The 23,915-nt window shown below is 37.6% G+C and overlaps 1 protein-coding gene across 1 annotated transcript in view; it reads left to right on the top strand.

Annotated features, from left to right (window-relative positions):
- The window catches only part of CCDC102B (coiled-coil domain containing 102B), a 173,027-nt gene that overhangs the window by 24,284 nt on the left and 124,828 nt on the right, over positions 1-23,915 (top strand). The window contains exons 3-4 of the mRNA XM_063323983.1: positions 212-426; positions 5,895-6,003. Coding sequence (XP_063180053.1) covers positions 212-426; positions 5,895-6,003 — 324 coding nt within the window. The remainder of the gene's footprint in view (positions 1-211; positions 427-5,894; positions 6,004-23,915) is intronic.

Genomic DNA, 23,915 nt, shown 5'->3' with positions numbered 1-23,915 from the left:
TTAACAAAATGACAGTGATCCAACTACAATAACTTTTTTTTTGCACATTCTATCAGTATACAGTGAAACTGTACAAGATATTACTTATTCTCTTTTTTCTCCTACACAACTGACATGTCTAGAAGAGCCTTGGGAGGTCCTGCAGAAGTTATGTTAGACTTTTTGCTTAATTTTTGTCTTTCTCAGATGTCATATTTTTCTGTTTCCTCAGGATATAGAAGTAATCAAAGACCAAAGCAATCACAATAAAAAAATAATTCCAAAGTTTCCTGATTCCTTTCCCAATGGAGTTCCCAGTGTCTATTTGGAGGAACCTAAAAAAAGTTTGGACAATACAGCTAAGACAACAGAGAATGATTTAATACATGTTTCCATGTCACATTTGCATTTGGCTGAGATGCAGAAAATCTTACAGAAGGAAAGACAGTAAGTGTGAAAAGAGAAAGCGCGAAATATATCCTACTTGATTAATTTTTTATTAAAAATAAAGGATTTTAAGAAACTTCCTAAAATAGATATGCTGTTATTTGCATTTATAGCTCATATGCTCTCATTTCTAATCTTTATTAATTGCTATTTAGAACACTTCGATAAGAATTTAGAGAGAAAATTCAGAATAAGGATTTTTATTTTTTTTTATTTAATAGTATTGAAAATCAATGTTTTGATGATTGGTAACCATTTCAAAATAGTGTGTGTGTTGTTTTCCTTAGCTTGTCTGTCATTTAAATAGTAAGCGTTAAGAATGTACAGTTAATTAAAAAAAATTATACCTATTAGCATTTTAGTATCAATGCAGTGGTAGCTAAGGTATGTTATGTTCAGTTATTGGAATGCTTTGCGTATAATAACAAGTTTTCATATGCTCTACCAGCAGACTTTGAATTAAAAGTACATGCATACAGCTGCAAAATGCTGTTAATCTATCTCAACCTCTTCACCTGTAGTAAGGTCTATGTCAAAAGCAGATAACAGAGAAGAATACACTTATTTTACGCTTATTGTATCATATCAGATTTACCTCACATAAGTAGTAAATATACATTCTGGTGGCCTGAAAGAATTCATATGTCAATTACACACTATATGGTAGCATGTGATTCTCTGTGTTGGTAGGAATTCCTTGATATTTTGTGTAGATTATCAGTATTGAGCAAGATTGAATCACACCAAAAAGGCCTTCCAAGGAAACACGCAGTATGTGATGTATGATGGATGTAGTAGGAGACTTCAGGCATTATGTGACTGTAACTTCAGTCTGTAATCAGCTGAAGTTAATTAGAAAATGAAAAGGAATACAGTTCCCCCTCTATTGCAAATACGTTCAACAGTTTCAGTTCAGAGGGCTTGTAATGATAAGCTATGATGAAGAATTTCTTTCCTGACAGGTTTTTTTCATAATTGTCCTGTAGATAGTACAAGTCTGAATAAAAAAACCCAAAAAACAAAACAAACCAAACCCAAACAAACAAACAAAACCCCCTTAAAATTCCTAACTAGTATTTACTGTCTTCTGTTATATGAATTAGATAGCTGTAGAAAACATACAAGAATTCTTTATTTGAATCAGCAGATGACCAGAAGCATTTTCTATCTCGTAAAAAAAGATTTAGAATTTTGTGGAAGCAAAAATTGCAGAATGCCTAAATTTTCCAGCTTCATGGTATTTGTATCTGTGAGTTAAAATACTGATGACTCACTTATCCATTTTTCTCTGATTGAAATATTTAGGGTCCTAGGTACTCAATTTTTCAACAGGAATCACAGTATACATATGTGCATATATAAAACTTTCCTTTTAGAAAGGGGATAATTCTTCAACTCTTAGATTTTAATGACTTCTTAGACCAAATTTTAATAAACCAGGGTTCTACCTCCTGGTTTTGGTGTTTTGTTCACATGCCTCTCTAGCCAATTTGTAGCTGTACTTCAGAGAGACAGATTTAGCCATTCATCCCTAGATATATAGCGACTGTGGTATACGGTAGTAAATTTACTGGCACATGGTAAGAACTGGGGCATGTCTACATCATGTAGCATATGGCAGTGCCAACCTCAGGCAACAAATGCTCACAGAGCAGTGATTTCCACGTAACAGCGGGCATTGGTGTAACAGCTCCCTCTCTAGGTGACTTTGGGTGACTTTGGGCAACATTTCCTGTGTGCAAAGATGTTCTGTAAGCAGAATATATGCAACTTAAAAGTATGAAGCAATTATTTTTGGCAACGCACACAATAAATAGCTAGGAGTAATGTTACTAGGATAAGCATTAACATAGTCACCAGTCTCTTGAGACACCCTATGAGTCTTTGTTGGACAGACGATCATCTGCCAGCTCAGAAAGGGTTGGTCTGAACTGCTTACTGGAATGGGCATATTTTGCTGAGTCTCCACCTTCAGATTCCCAGTTTTCCCTCTTGGGTTTTATACTTGTTGATGTCAGTATTTTTGGTCCTGGATCCTGGAGCTGCTAATAATGACTATCTCCACAATCTCACCTCTGTTTGCATTTTTACTTTTCTTATCTACCATGGCTCTAGCTTAAGTACTTTCTCACAGCTTCTTCCTCACAACTTAGCAATTTTCTCAGTAAAATTGAGCCAAGGATGCACAGCTGTGCTGCATCAAAAGCAAGCTTGGATCACAGACAGCTTGAACCCCAAGGCCAAAGGTTACCTTGGCAGTCAGTATGATTTTACTCATTCAGCACAGGACTTCTCAGCAGTTTTCTGGTTTACATGCGGTACTCCAGAATTGTGGCCACGTTCTTTCCAGAGTCAAGTTAGCTCATGCAGATCCAGTGTTTGGACTTGCCCTAGTTACCTTACTAATCTCTCCATAAGATGTTTTTCTTCTTCACCTATGCTTCTTGCATTCTGTTTAGAGCTATCTTCAGTAATGCCAATATACCCGTAAGCCACAGATCTGGCTTTGCAAAATATAGAACTAAAGGAGCTCTAGAAAAAAAAAAAAAGGAGTTCAAAGTTTATGTTTTGACTTTCAAAGAACTTCAGGTTTGGGTGTACAATGTAAAATCACACCCCAAAATCTTCTACTAGGCACTATGGCTTATATCAAATACACGCCTGAGAACCTATTGACATCAACGGGAATTAAAGACCTTATGAGTTATTTGGCACTTTAAAGAATCATTTGCCTGAAATAGCTATCTTTAGTCATTTTTTGGATCAGTGTTCTCATCCAAATGTCTTCTAGTTTCAACATCTTAATCTTTTCCACTTTCAACTTAGAAGAGTTTCTTTGGTCTAAAACCAAAAGCCCACCAACTGCACTGGTCGTTGATAATATCAAAGAGGAATTGCTCTAGGGCTGAATGTGCAGACTGAGGCAATGGACACAGGAGGCTCCATCTGAGCATCAAGAAACACTTTTTTTTCTGTGAGTGTGACCAAACACTGGCACAGGTTGCCCACAGAGGTTGCTCAGTCTGCATTCTCGGAGGTATTCAAAAGCTGTCTGGACGTGGTCCTGAGCTACCAACTCTAGGTGACGTTGCTTGAACAGCAGGGTTGGACCAGACAACCTCCAGTGGTCCCTTCCAACCTCAACCATTCTGTGTTATTCTGTGATTTAATTAGATAATAGGAAGTTAAAATAGGTGGTTACAAGTGCAGTTAAAAATGCTCTGATATTGATCTTTTGATTAAGTAGCAATAAGCTTCTTCACTGATCTCTGCTATATTCTTTCTTACACTCTTTGTTTTCTTTATTTAAACAATAAACTTTATGTGTCAGGATCATCTGTTTCATTTGGTAGCATTAGAGGGAACTGACCTCACTTAAGAGGTACTGTAGCACAAAATAAAAGCGGTATCTTCTAAGTAGGCACTGCATACTGGACATTCCTCTCTTACTTTTCAGTTTAGACCATTTCTAAGGACTTTCAATGCATTCAGTACAGTCAATAGACTGTTATTCAAAGTATTAAACTGTCATCTTTCATGCTTTCACTTTCTACTGTATTAAGTGTTCCTTTTAATAATTTTTTTAGTTCCCCAATGAAGTCATGATACCATTCCACGGAGTTATCCCCTTACTTTAGGAAAAAACTTATTCAGTTGAACTGCATATCCTAGGTTCTTTACATATGAAAGAAGTCATCTTGCTCCACTTCGCTTTTTGAGGAACGGTGTTTATTTTGTAACTATAATGTTATGGGAGCCATAGGTGTGTACTAAAATAAGCTGTGCTATGTGCTATATCTACACAGAGAAAAGAGATTCCTGGTTCAAGAGCATCAGGGTGTTTTGGTTTTTTTTTTTTGTAAAAGAGAGAACAAGAAGATACTTCACTCAAATAGATTGCTTCATTAATGTAGCTAACACTGCTTCCAGGACCTGAGCCAGCCCAGTTAGTGGTGACTTTTGGTATCTCTGAGCAAGCCTGCAGTATGTTGCATAGACGTGCCCCAGACAAATCTCTTTGATACCCTTTGCTTTAATTCCTTAAGGATAACAATGCTGTTGTGTCAGATTCATTTTAAACCAGATATTCTTATAATGTAGTTATAGTCATCCTGGCAATAATATCTTTAACAAAAAAAGGTTGACAAATTTTATTAGCCTCAGAATGGAAAATAAGTACTTCATCATTTCTTTAATTGCCAGTGTTAGAATTTTCAATTATTTCAATATTTTTCTCTTTTCTAGTATACTAGCCCTTCATGTCTCCATTTTCATAGGTTTTATATAATGTAAAATGTTCATCTCCCAATATAATAGTACTTTGGTGGTTTTACTCTTTTTCAGATTTTAGATTTCTTCAATGTCCTGACTTTACAGGCTTTATTTTGATATTGATGTTTAGAGCCAATGGAATATTCCAGAATTTTCAACTGTGATTTGATTTCATAGAAATGTTAGAAATATAATTTGAAAGCTTTTATTGTAATTAAGAGTTTTTTCTTTCACGTTTAATTATGTTCCATTTTGTTGCAAAATTGAAAAATTATGCATACTCATTACACAAATATAAAATGAAATTATGAAGGTAGGAGTATAAATTATAAGTTCATTCTTATCTTTGAAACTTCGCTAATAGTGTTTCCTGTGAACACAGAAATGAATTTTTAATTGATCTCAAAGATAAGAACATCTGTAGTGCCTCTGTGCTTCATATTTCTTTCATTATTTCCTGAATGGCTGAAAATATTTTACTTGGTTAGAAGGGGGGCAAATGTAAACATCAAAGTAAGTTCATTGTTTCAGTAATACAGTAGTTTTCTCCAAGGAATCATCATTAGTTCTTTGTGAATTGTGAATCCTAAGTATTTTTACTGAATGTAGTATTGGATTTTGTGCTCATATAGTGTTTGAGAGGCAAATGCTTAATGAGGGTACAGTACCTCTGAGCTAGATAATCCATTTTCCTAAAATTCTTCTGGCATTTTCTTTCAAGGGCAACTATTTTTTGAAACATGAAATATACATATTTAATTAATATTTTTTTTAGCATCTAAAGTAGATCAACTTTGGTTTCAGTATGGCTACATACTGTATATATTCCCACATATGTGTGTGTTTAAAATAATTTTTGCCTGTACCCAAATAATAGTACCTTTTCTCTGAGGATCTTCATTATCTTATCATGTATTAGGTGACCTAAATCATTAACTGAAGTCCATTTCCAAATTTTCTTCAGTTTATCCCAAAATTCTATGTCATTAAAATTTTTAATTTTATACTACTGGATTTCTTTGTTCTCTTTAGCTATGAATTTTTGAAAATCTCTTGGAATCATTATATGATGATAATACAGTTTGTTTTTAATAAAAAACAGATATATGGTTGACAAAAGCATCAAAATAGAACTCAAGCTATGAAAAGGAAATTCAAAGTAATTTGTCTGTTGTCAACTTTTAAAATACTTTCAGAATGAACATGTTTCTGGAAAAAGAAATGGAAAAGATAGAAAATGAATTATTTGTTTGGAAATGGAAATATGAAGAACTGAGACAAACCAAGCTGGGAAGCCTGAAACAGGTATGTTAGCAGAATGTTGTTACCACGTGCAATAAGAAACAAAATTGAGATTTCTCATTTCCTGTGTTGTAACTAAGAATAAAATCATATTTATGTTTATGAAAGTGATAAATCAACCATTTATCAACTAGTTATCCGTGTAGCCTGGGAGGAGGGACATATCCTGGGTGTGTGGAGAAGCCAAACCCAGCTCGCCATGTGCTGCCATGGTAGCACTGGTGCTAGGGAGCTGCGAGAGTGGCACTAGCGTGGCTCCGTAGTTTCACAGGAAGGGACTGGATGGGGGAGGCAGGTGCTGGTGCCCCATCCTGATGTGCTGTGAGCGTGGTGGCCCTGGTATACAGCGAGCCATGGTTGGGGTTCAGCTGGGCTTGTGTTCAGACAGAATGGACACATGGGGGAAAGTGAGTGCATAGGGACGTTCTGCCACTGTGAGGCCATTGTGCCCGGTCTACTGAGTGGGCATGGTGGGGGTGACAGCCTGGCAACGAGGAGGGAGGCATCCTCAGAGGTAGGGGACGCATCCTGAGGTCTACGCTGTGGCCAAGAGAATTGATTCCTGGTTAGGGAGAGCCAAGTGCCCGTTCAAGTGGCACTGGGGAGAGCTGTGTAACTGCCTGGCCTGGCATGCAGGTCCCAGGCAGCGGCTGGGGGGACAAGTGGCTTGTCCAGCAGTTTGCATGTGGGAGGGGGCTGGAAAGTGATGGCAGCGTAGGACACATCAAAAACAGTAGTGGTGCACCCCAGGGCATGGTCCCCAACGCTGTCTGGGGCTGCTGCTGGCGGCACAGTAGAGACCTCAGCTCAGAGATGCTGAAGGAGGATGCAGGTCCCCAGGCCTCATGCTGATACCTTCCTTGAGAAAGGGGTGTCCATGCCTACAGGAGGTGTACTCTGGTTGAGGAAATATGTTGGCCCTTTTGAGCTGCAGGAGGAGGTGAGCATGCTGGGCAGGCTCAGGGAAGGCAAAGGGGAGCTTAACAGGATCTTCACAGGGTCCCCAGAAGTAAAAGACTCTGAACCATACAGTAGGGACAGACAGAGACTGAGATCAGTTGCAAGGTAAATAGAGTGTCCCACGGTGGGAAGGCTGGAAACATGATCTCCAGCAACTGGAGGATGGCTCTATTTCCAAGTGGAGATCTGCAGTTGCAGAATAGGTTCAAAAGCCTGGTAGCAGAGCAGTAGAAGAAAGCGATGACAGAAGAGGTATGCAGAGCCAGCTTTAGCCTGAACCATACATTAATATCAGGAGGAAGCAGTGAGTGGCAGTAGTAGGAGACTCCCTCCTGTGGGGACAGAAACTCCTGTGTTCTCCACTTGCCTCTTTGAGGGTTATGTGGCTTGCTGTAGGCTTGGAACCAGAACGTTGCTGAGAGACTGACAAGATCTATCCAGTCCTTACACTATCGTTCCCTGCTGCACATCCACATGGGCACCAGCAATATTGCTGGGGGCATATTGGGAATGACCATAGCTCTGGGGCTGAGGTCATGGGGACCCAGGTGTTTCTTCCTTGATCCAACACTGGCCAATCTAGTAAGGAAAGCTTTGAAATAGGAATGGTAGGGGTGTGAGATTGCAGCCCACAGTAAAGTGAAGAATAGGTGTTCAGGGGTCGAAAGCTTGGGGTGCAGGTTGATAGGAGCAAGAAAGACTTCACGAATGACAAAACAGGATGAAGGAACACCTGCCCCAAGTGTTGGTACAGAAATGCACACATCCTGGGAAGCAAGCAGGAAGAATTAGAGCCCTGTGTGGTTAGAGAACTACAATATTGTTGGAGCAATTAAGATACTGTGCCAAGTTCACACAACTGGAGTACTGTGAAGGACTTCAGGAAAAACTGGGAAGGAGCAGCTGAGGGGATGGAAGTTGCCCTCAGATTAATAAGCAGCTTAGATCTTTTGAGCTCTCCTGACGGACAGGCAATAGTCTGACTAAGAACTTGTGGCTCAGGATCAAGGAGAGGCCGGTAAGGGTGACAATGTGGTGGGAGTTTGTTACAGACCACCTGATGAGGAAGCAAATAGAGTCTTTAAACAACTCAAGTCTCCGAGTTGTAGACCCTGGTTCTTATGGGGACTGACTGCATAGCTGCCAGAGAGGCAATACGGTTGCTGCAATCAAAGAGATTTCTGAAGGGCTTCAGGAATTATTTCTTGCTGTACGTATTAAATGGACTAACCAGGGGTGACACATAGCTGGGTCTGCTGTTGACTAATATGAAGGAAACTAGTTGGGGATGTGATGATGAATAACGTTCTTGTCTGCAGTAACTTTGAAATAGTGGTGCTTGTGGTCCTGGAGGAAATGAGAAAGGCAGAGTACAGACACTGAACCTAAGGAAAGCAGAACGTTGGCTTAGTCAGGGAACTGTTGGGTAGGATCCCATGGGAGGCAGCTTTGACTGGTAAACAAAGGAGTTCACCAAAGCTTGCAGGTCTTGAAATACAGCATCTTCCAAGTGCAACAAACGTCAGTCCTAATTCTGAGGGGAACAGGTAGATGCATCAGGAGACTGATTTAGGTTAGCAGGGAATTCTTGGTGGAGTTCTGATGCCAGAAAGCAATATACTTTTATAAAGGAAATAAGCCTACAAAGGAGTAGTTAAAGAACATTGCCTGGTTGCGTAGGAATGGCGTTAGGAAAGAAGCGGTCATTTTGATCCAAGTTAATGAGTAGAATATTAAGTAATATTTGCATTGCAGCTTTCAGGTTTTAGCTTTCAGAACAATGGGTCAAGGACCTCTTAGATCCAACAAAACTAAAAATGTGCATCTATATAACTAAATATAGATATAGAACGTAAAATTTCCTATGAATTTAACATCTCAGATTTGGAATAATCCAGGAAAGTTAATTACTTTCCTACTTATGTTTCGGAAAAGATTGCAAACAGTCTATTAAATTCCAAGTTTAAGTTACAAGGACGTGAATATGTAAATGGAATTTCCTTCATAGATAAACATCCACAGCAACAAATTAACATCTGTCATATCTGTATTCCTTCAGATTTTATTTCTTTATTTTCTGCTTGCTCATTAAGTAGGATATTAGCTTGTCATACTTCTGCACAAGAGAGGAACTCTAGTTTTAGCTAATTGTTTTGCTTAAGAAATGTAGTCTTTATATTTTATGGCACTGTCAGCAGGAACAGAACAACAAGAAGTAAAAACTTGCTGAGAAGAGGTTGGAGGTTAATAGATACTGATTTTTATATATGTGCATGCATATACACATATATACGTGTTACTGCATTTTTCTTGGGAACATGCTGAATTGCTTTAATTACTAACAGGACATAATATTTTGAGCATTCTGTTTGTCTTCAGAGATTTATAAGACTTATACATCTATTTTAAATTACAGAAAACATTGGTCTTGATGAATCTGACTAATGTAAATGAAATTACTTACATTTGTGGGGGGGTTTTGTAAGTGAAAATTATTCCTTTATTAAAAAAAATAAATCTTGTGTGTTGGCAATGTGTGTGTGAATGTCACTTACTAAATATTACTGTTGATAACTGGATGCTGGAACACCATACAAGGATTTTTACAGTGAAAAATTTGAAAGTGAATTAAAGGAAAGCGCAGACATGTAGTAGGCTAAGCATGGAATCTGTTTGGTATACACACTTGCAATACTAAATCACAAAGGAATTTCTATATTAGTAACAGATTAATCATTACTTCTGGATTATTTTCATGTCCTTGACTAAGAGTCTTGTTTCAGTCATGCATAAATTAATCTACTATTTCCATTGGTAGATTACCTCACAGTCCCACTGGGAATGTGGAAAAAAATGCTTGGTTTGCAAGTGACAGTGCCACAGCAAATTAAACCATTTTTAACAACGGTTAGTTCTGCTAACCTTTTTGAAGTCTGAGAGATTTTGTGTAATGCTAGAAGCTTCACAACTGCCAAGATTTGGGTGTTAGTGCTCCTAGTAACTAATTACTTTCTGTTAAAAGATGAATATTCACTCACCTTTGAACAAACTAAATATGAAAAGCCTCGATGACCTTGTTAATCATCTTTTCAAAAAATGATGCAGTCTGCATCAATTTGGAAATTGTAAATAAGTTCTCAATGTTATTAAGTTAAGTAAAGTAAAAAAAAGTAGTAAAGTGGCAATTTATATTTGTAGTAACTACGAGCATTATATGTAACTTTTGAACTTTGAACCGTTGAACTTGTCCCGTTTGGGATCACAAATTAGACCACTTTAACAGCTACAACAGGAAGTTGCATTTAGTGTGGAAACTGATCATTTCTTTTTCTGTTATAAAAAGTCTGTTCTCCCACTAAATGGTAAACTAAGAAGTTAACATTAACACTAAGAAGCTTATTGTTCAAATCACGACTGATATTTGACAGCACTCTGTTTCTTTATTTGCAAGCAGTCACGTCTTCTGTTTTTACTACATAGAATTTTTCTTTGTTTTTCTAAGGATACTCAGAAGTCCTCATTCATTTAGCTTCCTTAATTTCAAGTAATTTTTCATTATAACAGTTTGAAACCAAGTCCTAATTGGCTATTCTTCTTAAAGATTACCTCCTCAGTACATTAAGACATAAGGTCTTAAATTTAACCTTACTCGGATGACTAGACAGTGAAAACTGTGCTTTACCTTACTTTATAGAGCTAGTGAAGTAAGACTTTATGTCCACCAAATATTTTTCCAGGGAGAAAGGAGAAATGGAAGTGGTGTATCCCTTCATTACATTTTGTGTTTAACAGCAGGAAAAGTGTATTGTACTATCTGGAGCCTATCTTACAAATTATTGTGAATTTGTGGCTTAACAATCCTATCAGTATTGGAGATCGTTAGTTTGAAGAGACCTATTTATGACCTTGTTACACAATACTCAGTCCATGACATAAAATTTTAAACTAAGATTTATGTGTCAATATTTCTTAGCTGTCAAAACCATTTTGTATGTACTGCCTAGTTAACGAGTTTCAGTTCTGCTTCTAGAATAGCTTGCAGCTATATTAGTGGGATACTAAATAAATTAATATTTCCTATGCCTTAATGTTCATGTATCTTAAAAATAGCCTATTCACAACCATAAAACACTTTCTTATTTTTATAAAGGGCAAAGCAATTGTTCAGTATAAAACTGCATTTGCATTATTGTTGTGTTTGCATGAGAATCCACAGAAGGGAAAAGATCAAGTCCGTAAAACCAGTGGGGGGAAAAAAGAAAAAAAAGGTGTTGACATTAGACAGATTTGTTTTTAAAGTAATCTTTGTAGGTCTTTGTAGGAAAACCTAGACATCTTTAAGTTCTTTGGAGAACATGAAAAATTTGACATCAATGATGTTGCTAGTTGAATGTCCATAATCATCTGTGGAAATGGGCTATACAATTTTGTCAGCTACAGCCTAGTTTACAGGTCAATTAAATAACCTCACAGTTTGAAAGACACAAAAAGTGTATCTGAGTCTGATTAGTTAGATCTTTGGACTTTTCATAAAACAGCAAATCCTTGGTGTGTTGCTCTGATGTTTGTAATCACAGGATCATAGTTAGCAAGACTGTTAAGGTTTTATGTTTTAGAATACTCATTTAATCTTATAACATGCACAATAACACTTTTTTGTTTACACCTTTTGCAAGTCTTCCTCAACTTTTTATGTCTGTCTTTACCATTTCTGAAAGGCATGCTTTTCTGGTGGTTTAAAAGTTAAATAATATGGAATATTTCCAGAACTATTTCACATTATACTGAAAACAGTGCAAAAATGCATATACTGCTACATTCCACTGGTGTGCACTGTAGACTCACAAATGCTACTATAGACAGTGAGTTCTGTGTTGTTTAAAATAATTTTCTGCTAGATGAAATAGAGAATGTGCCCTTACTCTACATTGTCTAGTGTGTTGGTAATTAATGAGGGAAAATCATAGCCCAGTTTGTAAGACAGGAGGCAAAATTTACACTAATTGTTACTTAAAGCCTATTGGAACATGAATATGGAAAGAAGTATTCTTAGGTTAAAAGAGACACAGGCTAAACTGGCATTTTCCCTCTCAGGCAGAGACATTTCTATTCTTCCTCTTTTTCTTCATGAAGTTGAAGATAAATCACCAACGCTGTTGATTTTGCACCAGAGCCAAAGAAATATCTTTAAACAACTTTTAGAACAAATGTTTTCTGTTCTCTCCATTTATAGATATGTTTTACACTGTATCTTATGTCAATCTATGTATTGTTACTTAGGTGCATTAATTTCTTTAAGAGAACTCTAACAGTACCCTGCTACTTGTTTCTCAGGTGGAAGAAACTCCACTGAGGCTAGCAAGGCTCATGGACAAAATCAAGTCTTCTACTTTCGCTGTAGACATTTAAATGCTGTTTAAAATGGAACAGCATTTTTGGAGGCTCATGTTGTTAACAGGTAGTTCTTGTTAAAGATTCTGCATTATCTCCACCTTTTCCAGAAGTCTTTATTCTGAAATTGTCTTATAGTGTGAAGATGCTGCAGAGTTGCTTACATGTAGTTGCTATTTACATTCACTTAGTATAAATGTGAATTAGAAATAGTGGTACTCTGATAATCCTACATGAAATTTAAATACATGTAGTAGGACTATCTGTTCTCTCCCATACTCTTTGCCTGACCCCAAAAATGCCTTCTGGTTGTCGCAGAAAACACACTAATTATCAGACATAAAACAGTAGCCTTAATGGCTATACTAACTGTTTTGAATTGTTCTGTTTAATTCTCAGGTAAGATGGACAGAAATATTGCATGCTATGCATAGCTATAATAGGAATAAAGTGATGGCCTTGAAATGAATTTTGTGATTATTTTATATACTACAGAATAGCCAGTAGTTTGTTTCAGTGAGCTAAAGGAGTCTTTATGAAGTGTGATATCAGAATCCTCAAGGCTGAGTTTTAAAATATCTTCAGGGAATTTTATGAAAACAATGTCTGAATTATTTGTGAACCAAATGACTTTGTAGAGAGGAAACTCAGCGCAGTTAATTTGCCTGTGGTAAAATCTCATTGTTTTTAGACTAGATCTAGAATTTGGAATGTTCCTTACTGGGCTCAATCCTTCATTTGTTTGAGAGATTCATGTGGTTTTCAGACTGAGTGAAATGGGATGATGACGTTACCACACATCTGACGAGTGGTTTGATAAAAGTACTTAAATCATTACTTTAGATATACACCACTTTTCTTCATCATGCCTAAATTACAATAGTTTACAGGTAGTTTGAGAGTAAGGAAAGAATTCTGGAGTGTTGATTAAACATGAATTCTTGTAGAACCTTAACCTTTCCACTGGTTTCATAAATCAGGTACTAGTTCTTTAGTGTTAGCTCCAGAAATTATGTACTTAATGTTTTTCTTGCCCAGCAGAAAGTATAATTTCTGATAGTGCATAACATCAAGGTTCCATTTGATTGCCTATTTTCCTAAAAATGTAGGTTGGAAAGCACTAGAAAAATATACTGTTTCATTGATATTTTTTTTTCCCTATACTGGCTTTTAACAAGAAATTTAAATTGTATTGAGTTGTACTTGCCAGTATTTCCTGGGTCTTCATTGCATGTTTGGTGATGAAATACAGACCAAGACCAGGATTTTTTTACATAAGGGCATTCTGTTATAAATGAAAGATAAAAAATCCTTATTTCTGTGAGGAATATACATAGAAGAAGCATGTGTGCATACCGAAACATATATGTGCATCCTGCTTTTCTGTGAAAGGAATACCACACCAAAGCTGTATCATTTGCAGGGGTTTATTTTGCCTGTTGGTCTGCCACCAGCAGAAAGTATAACCTGCTGTGGAAATGTTTTGAAAACAGAAGGGGAATATGCACACGTGCACGCTTGTACATATATATGTGTTGATATACATGAAGCAATCTTTGTCCTAGAGGTTAGCATTGCATTTTTAACAAAAATGGTTTTCATAGCTTAGGCTGAAAAGTCCAAAATGACGACAAAGTAACTTCTTGATAATGTGTTAGTGTGGTCAGTTCACCATATGGTCCCATATCAGTAATACATTTTTTATTGTATAGTTTTAAAAAAATCCCCCCCCAAGTTTTATTAATTTAAATATCCTGAATTTGTCTTTCAGGATTATATTTTAGTATGTGCTTATTTTCTTGCTTAAGTAAATATTTCTGCTAGTAGGCTTTCTCGTTAATCATTCACATTAAAACAGCCTGGGCTAAAGTAAGCAGTTTATTTAAAAAAAAAAACAAACAAAAAACAGAACAACAAAACAAACCAAAACACACTGATGAATTAAATGTGACAACTGGTAGAATGTACAAAATTGAATTTAATATCTGACATGTTAAAGACATTGAATTGAACACATAAGTATTTTGTTCTTAATAATGTAGTTGCTTTTTATCTATCCTTATCCAGATAAAGATAGCAATATGTCACCTGAAAATTAAAAATCTAATTTGGGGAGAGGCTTGATTGGAAAAATAGCCTTAGATCATCCGCTTTCTCAGTTTTTGAAAATAAAATGCGCTTTTCTAAGCACAATAAATATTTGCTTTCCCTACTTAAAAAAAAAAAAGAAAAAAAGACTTTATTTTCTCGGAAAATAAACCCGAAAATATTCCTTTCTCAGATTGTTTTATTATTATTTTTCTATGTAAAACAATCCTGTCACCTTGCAAGCTCTTGTCATAATGTTAATAAGAAATGCATAGGTGGTACTTTATTTATCCACAATTTAACACCTTGAACAGTTTCCATTGTGGACTCAGTGGACTGTTAGGAATCACTGCCTATGTTGAGTCACAAGTCATGAAGGCTTGTGAAATCCATTGCTGTGTAGTAATCTAGAGTTTCGGGTTTACTATGTGGTAAATGGATTAAGCAATTTTTTGCATGCCTTTGAAGGGAAAATGTGAGGAACTGCAATGAAGTTTTTTGTTTTTAAAGGATCATGTTCTACGAAATTATGAAGGTGCCTAAACATTTAGTGTTAGAATTAGTCATAGAATCATAGATTAGTTTGGGGTGGAAGGGACCTTCAAAGGTTATCTAGTACAACCCCCCCAGCAATGAGCAGGGACATCTTCAACTAGATCAGGTTGAACAACCCCAACTCTCTCAGCCTGTCTTCATAGGAGAGGTGTTCCAGCCATCTGATCATTTTTGTGGCCCTCCTCTGCACTCGCTCCAATAGGTCCATGTCTTTCCTGTGCTGAGGGCTCCAGAGCTGGATGCAGTCCTCTAGGTGGGGTCTCACAAGAGTGGAGTAGAGGGGCAGAGTCACCTCGCTTGACCTGCTGGCCATGCTTCTTTTGATGCAGCCCAGGATACAGTTGGCTTTCTGGGCTGCAAGCACACATTGTCGGCTCGTGTTGAGCTTCTTATCCATCAGTACCCCCAAGTCATTCTCCTCAGGGCTGCTCTCAATCCCTTCATCCCCCAGCCTGTATTGATACTGTGGCTTGCCCCAACCCACATGCAGGACCCTGCACTTTTCCTTGTTGAACCTCATGAAGTTCACACAGGCCCACTTCTCAAGCCTGTCCAGGTGCCTCTGGATGGCATCCTGTTCCTCAGGTGTGTCAACCACAACACAAACTTGCTGAAGCTGCACTTGATTCCACTGATGTAATTGATGAGGATATTAAACAGTACTGGTCACAATATGGATCCCTGAGGGACACCACCTGTCTCCAATCTCCATGTGGACATTGAGCCGTTGACCACTACCATCTGGATGCGACCAACCAACCACCCATCAAATCCACATCTATCCAATTTAGAGAGAAGGATATTGTGGGGACCATGTCAAAGGCCTTACAGAAGTCCAGACAGATGACATCCATAGCTTCCCTTGTCCACTGATGTAATCACTCCATCATAGAAGGACACCATATTTTTCAGGTAGGACTTGCCTTTGGTGAAGCCATGCTGGCTGTCTCGAATCACCTCCCTGTCCTCCCTGTGCCTTAACATAGCTTCTAGGAAGATCTGTTCCATGATCTTCCTAAGCACAGAAGTGAGGCTGACAGCACAGTACTTCCCAGGGTCCTAATTTCTGCCTTTTTTAAAAATGGGTGTAATATTTCCCTTTTTCCAGTCACCATGGACTTCAGATTATTGCCATGACTTTTGAAATATCATGGAGAGTGGCATGGGAACTACATCAGCCAATTCTCTCAGGACTCTGGGATGCATGTTGTCAGGCCCCATAAACTTCTGTATGTTCATATTCCTCTGATGGTCACGATGAGTCATAGTGGGAGGGACTTTGCTCCCCCAATTGTAGCTCCATGTCTGCCATCTAGGATACAGTTATGTATATACAGCTTTCAGGAAGGCTAGGTAATTTTGCTTCCTAACTTATGTGTGTGGAACAAAAAATCAGATTTACTGTTTCGTTGGGGTTGCTGAAATGGAATTTTCTTTTTGACTCAGCTATAGCATATACAAGAGAGCTGTATTGCTTCTGGAAGAAAGAACTAGTACTTTCATGGGAAGTAAGAAAGGAAGAGAACCAGCCATGTCGTTGTTTTATTTTTCCTGCTTTTCTTTTTTCTGTTTAATATGCAATAGGAATTTTTCTCTTTGGTCTTCATGCTTAAAAAGAACTGTCTGGCACTGAAGCAAGTGCCTCTGCACTGAAGCATTAGATTTTCACTTTCAAACAGAGGATTCAATCTTGGTAAAAATTAATGACTGTTTTGTTTGGATACAGTCAAAAACTCTCCTTGTTTACGTCAGTGGAGCACTGCCTATTTCTTTGAGCAACAACATGAGTGATATCCTGAAGTCAATAAGAAATCTGCTAATAAGAATAAACTTTGGATCAGTTCCTAATCTAAACTGTGTAGAAACAGATAATTAAAAACTGTGCCAAAAGATTCTTCAGGGACCTTTGTAACTTCAGATTACCAAGATAATATGTTATTGTAGGTATGGTTCAGATAAAACAGAAGAGGTGTCACGTAAACTGTACTGAAAACAGTAGAACTATTTCCACAGGCACTTGCCACCAGACCACTGACCTATGAAAAGTATCTTATGTAATTGCTAATGTAGATCAAGTGACTAAAGCTGTATATTTCAGGTTCATACTTTGAAAAGAGAGCAGTCTGGAGGCAATGTTCTATACCATATTTATCTGAAGTCTAAGCAACGCAACACTTTAAAATTTCCTTGAACAAAGTCACCTCCTGCATTTCTTGAATCCTGTTGAACTTTCAGTTCAGAAGAAAAAATATGCTTAAATACTAGCTTAATATGACCCTTTTAGCATAGGTTGCTGTTTAAGGAGAATGCTTACTGCACCAGAACATGGAAAATTTTGGAATCTGGTCTATAGTATAAATTATCTGCGGTTTAAGTAATGTTGGTATAATAGTATGGTATTCATCAAGCAACTTGGACGCAATCTTGATTTTCCTGAAAATTTAATATTATGCCCAAACAGACTTACAAATGTTTATTAAGTATGTTGGTATGGATTTTTTGCCTACAGGAAAGTAATGATTGCAAATTCTACTGTGGTTTCACACTATTTAGTATTCTAGTAATCTAAAATGTATTTATTTTTAGAGATCTACAATTTCAGCAAACATCCTGTTCCCAGCACCACTTAACTATTAATCTGAAAATTCAACAATCTTCATCAGTAAGATAAGTGATTTTGCATAGTTCCTGACCTAAATGTAGAATGCTTGGACTGTTGCTGTCATTTTGATGTATTGTTGGTATGATTCATTAGCAGTTACATCAAAAACTGTACTGAAAACTGAGATAATTTTACTTAGTATTTTATTTTCCTGTTTATCAAATACCATTATTGTTACACCTTTAATAGTATTAATTTAATAATTTCTAGTAAGCTGGGTTGAACAGTGTTCTGATCTGCAGCACATCGTACTGATACAGTCTAGGAAATTCTTGAGACTGATGACAATTTGAACTTGCTTTGAGTGCTTCCAATCACGCCGACCGCTATTGATGTATTGTTTTCTTACAGTTTCTTATTTATCTATACATTTGGCTCAATAAAGCAGTATAAAGTCAGGATGGACGGCCAGATTAGAAATTGGCTGGAAACAGAACGGTGTTGACCTTCTGTATGGCAAACAAAAATTCAAAAATAATAATAAAAAAGAGAGATTACCCATTGCACTGTTTATGTTTGTTTTCAGGTGATTTTATGCATGCCTACATTCATCATCTTGTGACAGATCCCTGTATTTTTTGAGTAAGGGTTATCATCTTCCTTTTACAGTGCTTATTAGAATGGTTCATGGCTTATTGTAAATCCCTGAATTAGTTACTAATAATAACTAATAGCATTACTAAACACACAGCAATAGATAACTACTTGAAGCAAAGTGAAACAGGCTGTTATAGTCTGGACTGCAATTAAATTTGTATGCTGTGTATCTGTAAAAATCCCACATTTTTAAATTATCTTTGGTACATTATAGGTAAATTATCTTTGTTCTGAGAGTTAAGACTAACAATTTAACCAGTTATCTTTTTGCATAGAATAGAAGCTTATTTTTGCTTCCAATACAGTCTGTATATGTATTTCCACTCATAAGCATACAAATTGACAAATCTGCTCTTTATCTTGATTGAAAAGATTTTCATTAGTCAGTCTCAGCTCTCTAAGGGAGTAGTCTGTGTTCCTTATTTGTGAAAGTTTGTTATATTAGGTTTGGGGAGGAAAAAAACCCAAAAGCCACCCCCCCACACTCCCCCATTCCATTCCCCCTAATAACAGCATTAGCAACACAAGTAAACTTCAGATCATAAAAACTCTTAAACTAGGCAACTTTAGTTTGTCATCGTAACAATACTTAGATGAAAAGGGAAATAAGCAGAGTTTAATAAAAGGTTTCAAGTGTCATTTAAAAAAAAAAAAAGATTCTCAGCAGAGGCCAATTATGCCTTCTTTTGAAATATAAACCAAAACGTCTAATATTGAACTGTTAAATATACTGGAGAACTAGTGAATGGTCTTCTTTCTTTGCCTTTATTTTTTTTCTTTTTTACGTAAAACTAAAATGTCACTGAGGCAAATTAAGGGATGAAAGCCCATACTTTGCTTCAGATCTTTTTGATTAGGAATGCTCCAAACCAGCTGCCCTGTGAGATTTAAAATTAAATTAAAAGATATAATTGCTAAAATCCCTACGCCTAAAACAATCTTTGTCATTTACTTAGGGTTTTTAACATAGTTTGTTTAATATATTAGTACTGTCACCCCTGCTGTGTTCAGTCATAATCCAATCAACTGCAAGAAAATCATGCAACTGTGTGTAAAACTAGCAAATAAACCAACCCTTTTGGTGTGAATGTCAAGAGCTCCAGTTCTCCCATTCTCAGTGGTGAAACGTAAAGATCAAGGTGTGATTTTTATTGTTTTTTAAATAAATTAATTTCAGACACATTTCCTAGATCAGCTGATTGTTAGTTAATATAGGGATTTTTACAGGTTTATTGCCTGGATTAAAAATTCAACCTCTGCAAAAGCAACTATGCACTTGTTGGCACATTGGAGTTTTGACTCTCTAAATGAGTGATGACTTGTCAAGTTTCAAGAGTTTTGGTTGATGTGTGTCCTTTACAAATTTCAAGGAATATTCCCCAAGGGATTAACTGAAATGTGAATTCCTTTCTTGATGACATTAGAGAATACTTTAAATTCACTTAAACCACTGTATAATGTTCATTTAGATTAGTATTGGTTGGAACTATAATTGTTATGTTCAGCTTTAGGCAATGCAGTTTAAGAATTAAGTTATATTAATCCCATCTCAAGTATCACTTGCCTGTAGGAATATCGCAGATGGGCATGTTGTACGCACCATTTTTATGTAAAGTCATGATTATTATGCTTATCTAGGCACCGGTATTTTGCTACACGTAACAAAAAAATGATAATTTGAAGAGCTTGCATTAAAAAGGATGTTACAAAAAGATGCTCAGTACATCCAAGGGAGTTTAGATTCAGTCTCTGTTTCTAATTATGGGAAGCACTTGAATCTAAGTTCTTTTTGTCATTGTTCAAAAAATAACCTTCATGTCAAAAGATACTCAAAGGATGCCTAATATTAAAGTCATAAATATATTGCTACTGAATTCTGTTGGAAGTGTTTTCTATTCATGTAGGCATGTAATTAGTCTTGAATGGGTACCCTTTCCTATCATGAGAACCAAGGCTTCAACTTTGGTTTCTGCAGTTAGGAATTATTCTGAGGGTCACTCTCTTCAGATTTGTACAAGACGGAATGAAAAGTGTTTGATTTATGAACAATTTCAAGGAACTGGGAAACCTTTAGAAGTGGCTAGTATGAAAAAGAAGTAGGCAAGAATGGACCCCAAGCAGGAAGTTAATATTGGATAGCCTGAAAGACCATAGCAAAAGGGGGTGTTCCTAAGCCACATAGTAAATTTGCAGAGTCAAGTTACTGAAATAAACTAGTGCAGCATCCTTTCGGCATAGTCAAGTAAGGCAAATATGTCTTCTGATGTAGTCGTTGGTATATTTTATAGTATGAGCATTACTTTTAAAATACAGCAAAGTCATAGAAGTAGGAAGCAATATATCTGAACAGTGTTTAAACTGAGAAACACAGAGCAGCTGAGGTTGTGAGTGGTACTCTGTCAGTTCTGGAGGTGAGGTTCTTTGTCCCAGTCTGAGTCAGAAATTTGGGTTAGGGTTGAGCAAAAGAGGGAGTTTAGAGGTGCTGCTGGAGCGGGGCTGGAATTGGGCAGCCCAAGGAAAATTAGGACGGGCAAGATATATGTACCATAAGGGCCTTTGTGGTGTGGGCCAGAGTTGGGGGTCTTAGACCCAGTCAGATCTGGAAAATAAGATAGGGTTGAGCAAAAGAGAAAGCCTAGTAATATTTCTTGGGGTGGGGTGAAGAAGAAAAACAGAGACTACAAAATAAATTTTGAATGTGAGTCAGCAATATGCCTTTGTTGCCAAGAATTGTAGTCATATCCTGGGCTGCATTAGGAGGAGTGTTGCCAGCAGGTCACGAGAAGTGATCCTTCCCCTCTAGTCAGTACTTGTGAGGCCACACCTGGGGTGCTGGGTCCAGTTCTGGGCACCCCAGTACAGGAGCGACATGAACATACTGGAGACCGTCCAGCAAAAGGCCACTAAGATGATGAGGGAATTCGAGCGTCCGACGTAAAAGTAAAGACTAAGAGAGCTGGGATTTTTCAGCCTGGAGAAGAGAAGGCTCAGGGGGATCTCATAAATGTTTGTAAATATCTGAAGGGAAGGTATATAGAAGATGGAGCCCAGCTTTTTTCAGATGTGCCCAGTGACAGGATCAGAGACAATAGGTACACACTGAAACACAGGAGGTTCCCTCTGAACTTCAAGAAACAATTTTAAACTGTAAGGGTGACCAAGCACTGGCACAGGTTGCACAGAGAAGTTGCTGAGTCTTACACCTTGGAGATACTAAAAAGCCATCTGGACACGGTGCTGGGCAGCTGGCTCTGGGTGCTGCGAGCCAGGGGCTTTGGACCAGACGACCTCTGGAGGTCCCTTCCAACCTCAACCATTCTGTGATTCTAGGATGTTTTTTGTAGAATGAAAAGGAGGAGATGGGGAATTGCCATTGGTAAGATATTGTCTACTTTTTCGTCAAGTAATAATACCTTTCAGTACATCTACTCTTGTCCATAATGTAATATAGCTATAAGACAAACTGATGTGTCTGAATAAAATGATATATTTATATATGGATTAGATATATATAAAATGAGACAATACAAGTATTTTCTTTTAAAAACAAGGACATAAATTTTAAAGGAACAAATGACTTGACAGATTATTTATTATTGGTAATTTAATTATTATAATTAGATTTTTTTCAGTAAGTAAATACGTCTCACTTATCACGTTCATCTTATAAGAGAAGGGAGGAAAATTTCAGTATGTTTCCCAGTACTTTAACAGATAGGATATTTGTAACTGAAAGATATTATTTTCCCAGTTTAAGAAAAGTGACATATTATGGCAATTTTGTCAAAATGTAGGAGGAACAGAACTTGGATATCCTGTAGAGATTTTTTTATCTTTTCTCTAAATTAGAAATCTAGATTATTCTTTCTTCTTGTAGGGCCATTCATTCTGTCTAAGATGCAGGAAAGAGCAACCAGCTAACCTCCCCCTGGCAAATCACATCAGAGGATGGGTGTCCCCATTCCCTGCAGCAGGGAGTCTCCTACTGCTATTATTTACCACTTTCTTGTGATTCTGAGTGACTCAGGCTCACCCACCAGAGAGGATTCGCATCAACTGCAAGAGCAGTGAAACTGTTCTGAAAGTGCAAGTTATCAGGTGGGGCATGAACTTTCTTCGTAGAGTAGGAATTCACCAGCTTCCAGCCTCCATCTTCATGGGAATTTCCCCTTTCCAGCTTCATACAGGCATAGGCTTTTCCTGCCCCTCCACTGCAGTTGAAAGTTCAGGCTCTTGAAGCTGCAAGGTCTAAGAGAAGATCTAGTCAATCTGCTTCTCTGCTCTCTGATGCTGTGCAGTCTGGTGGCCTCTTCCTACAGTTCTTTCACAAGGAAGCACAGCCCCTTGACAACTGCACACCTCCTGCAGGCTTGGAAACCATGTGCCCAGCAAGCCTGATTCCCTGCAGCGTGACATTTTCAGAGTCGCATCCTCCTTCTGAAGCTCTGTCTGGGTCCAGGAGTCTGATAGTGAAGGAAGAGTTACTTCAGTGGCTCTTCACATGGGAGCAGCAGGTACATGCAAGTTCCTCTGAGGGTTCCATGAGTGCCCCAACAATCTCTGACAAAGTGCCCAGAAACTCAAGAGGAGACTGAAAACAGAGTACTTTCAACTTTAACCTGGAGAATGTACTCACAGTGATTATTTTATCTAGGCTACTTAAAAATTCAGTCAATATCAATATTGATGATAAGATTCAGGAATGGTTCTTACACAAAGGTTTTATTTTGGAGTATGCAAACATATGGCCTGCTACCTTTTTGACTGCAAACAGGCATACAATATGAGAGCTCCCCAACCAGGAATGATGATAAAATATTGAAATATTTATATTAGCAAGTATGAGACAAAGCTGCACTGAGAATGGCCAGTGAGATGAGGCTGGCATTCTATTTGTTTTGCAAGGTGGATGAAGATGGTCATGTTTAGTTTTTATTATTTGTATTATTTTCACTAATTAAATTTGTATATAGAAGATGCATTAGTGCTCATAATAATAAAGTGTAGCTCTGGAAGCCTCAGCACAAGAGGGACATGGACCTGTTGGAGCGGGTCCAGAGGAGGGCCACGAAGATGATCAAAGGGCTGGAGCACCTCTCCTATGAAGACAGGCTGAGAGAGCTGGGGTTGTTCAGCCTGGAGAAGAGAAGGCTCCGGGGAGACCTTATAGCAGCCTAACAGTACCTGAAGGGGGCCTACAAGAAAGCTGGGGAGGGGCTGTTTGCAAGGGCATGTAGCCATAGGACAAGGGGCAATGGTTTTAAACTGGAGCAGGGTAGGTTTAGATTAGGCATTAGGGAGAAGTTCTTTACCATGAGGGTGGTGAGACACTGGAACAGGTTGCCCAGAGAAGTGGTGGAGGCCCCATCCCTGGAGACATTCAAGGCCAGGCTTGATGAGGCTCTGAGCAAAAAGATGTCCCTGCTTACTGCAGGGGGGTTGGACTAGATGACCTTTAAATGTCCCTTCCAACCGAACACTAAATTCTAAATTTATATATATGTGTGATCAAGGAATCAGTTTTGTCTGTAACTTCTCTCACCTGAAACACACTCTACTGACAAAAAAAAATGACAGGTGTTTGTGTGGACTTATAATGTATGAGGTTTGCATCTTGAAGTACATATTGCTGAGCTCTGTTCTGAAAGATAATAAAGTACAT

Source organism: Chroicocephalus ridibundus, chromosome 2, assembly GCF_963924245.1.
Source record: "Chroicocephalus ridibundus chromosome 2, bChrRid1.1, whole genome shotgun sequence".
In the NCBI taxonomy this organism is placed as follows: Eukaryota; Metazoa; Chordata; class Aves; order Charadriiformes; family Laridae; genus Chroicocephalus; species Chroicocephalus ridibundus.
The sequence above is the reverse complement of the archived record's forward strand: the minus strand, read 5'-3'. Positions and strand labels throughout refer to the sequence as shown.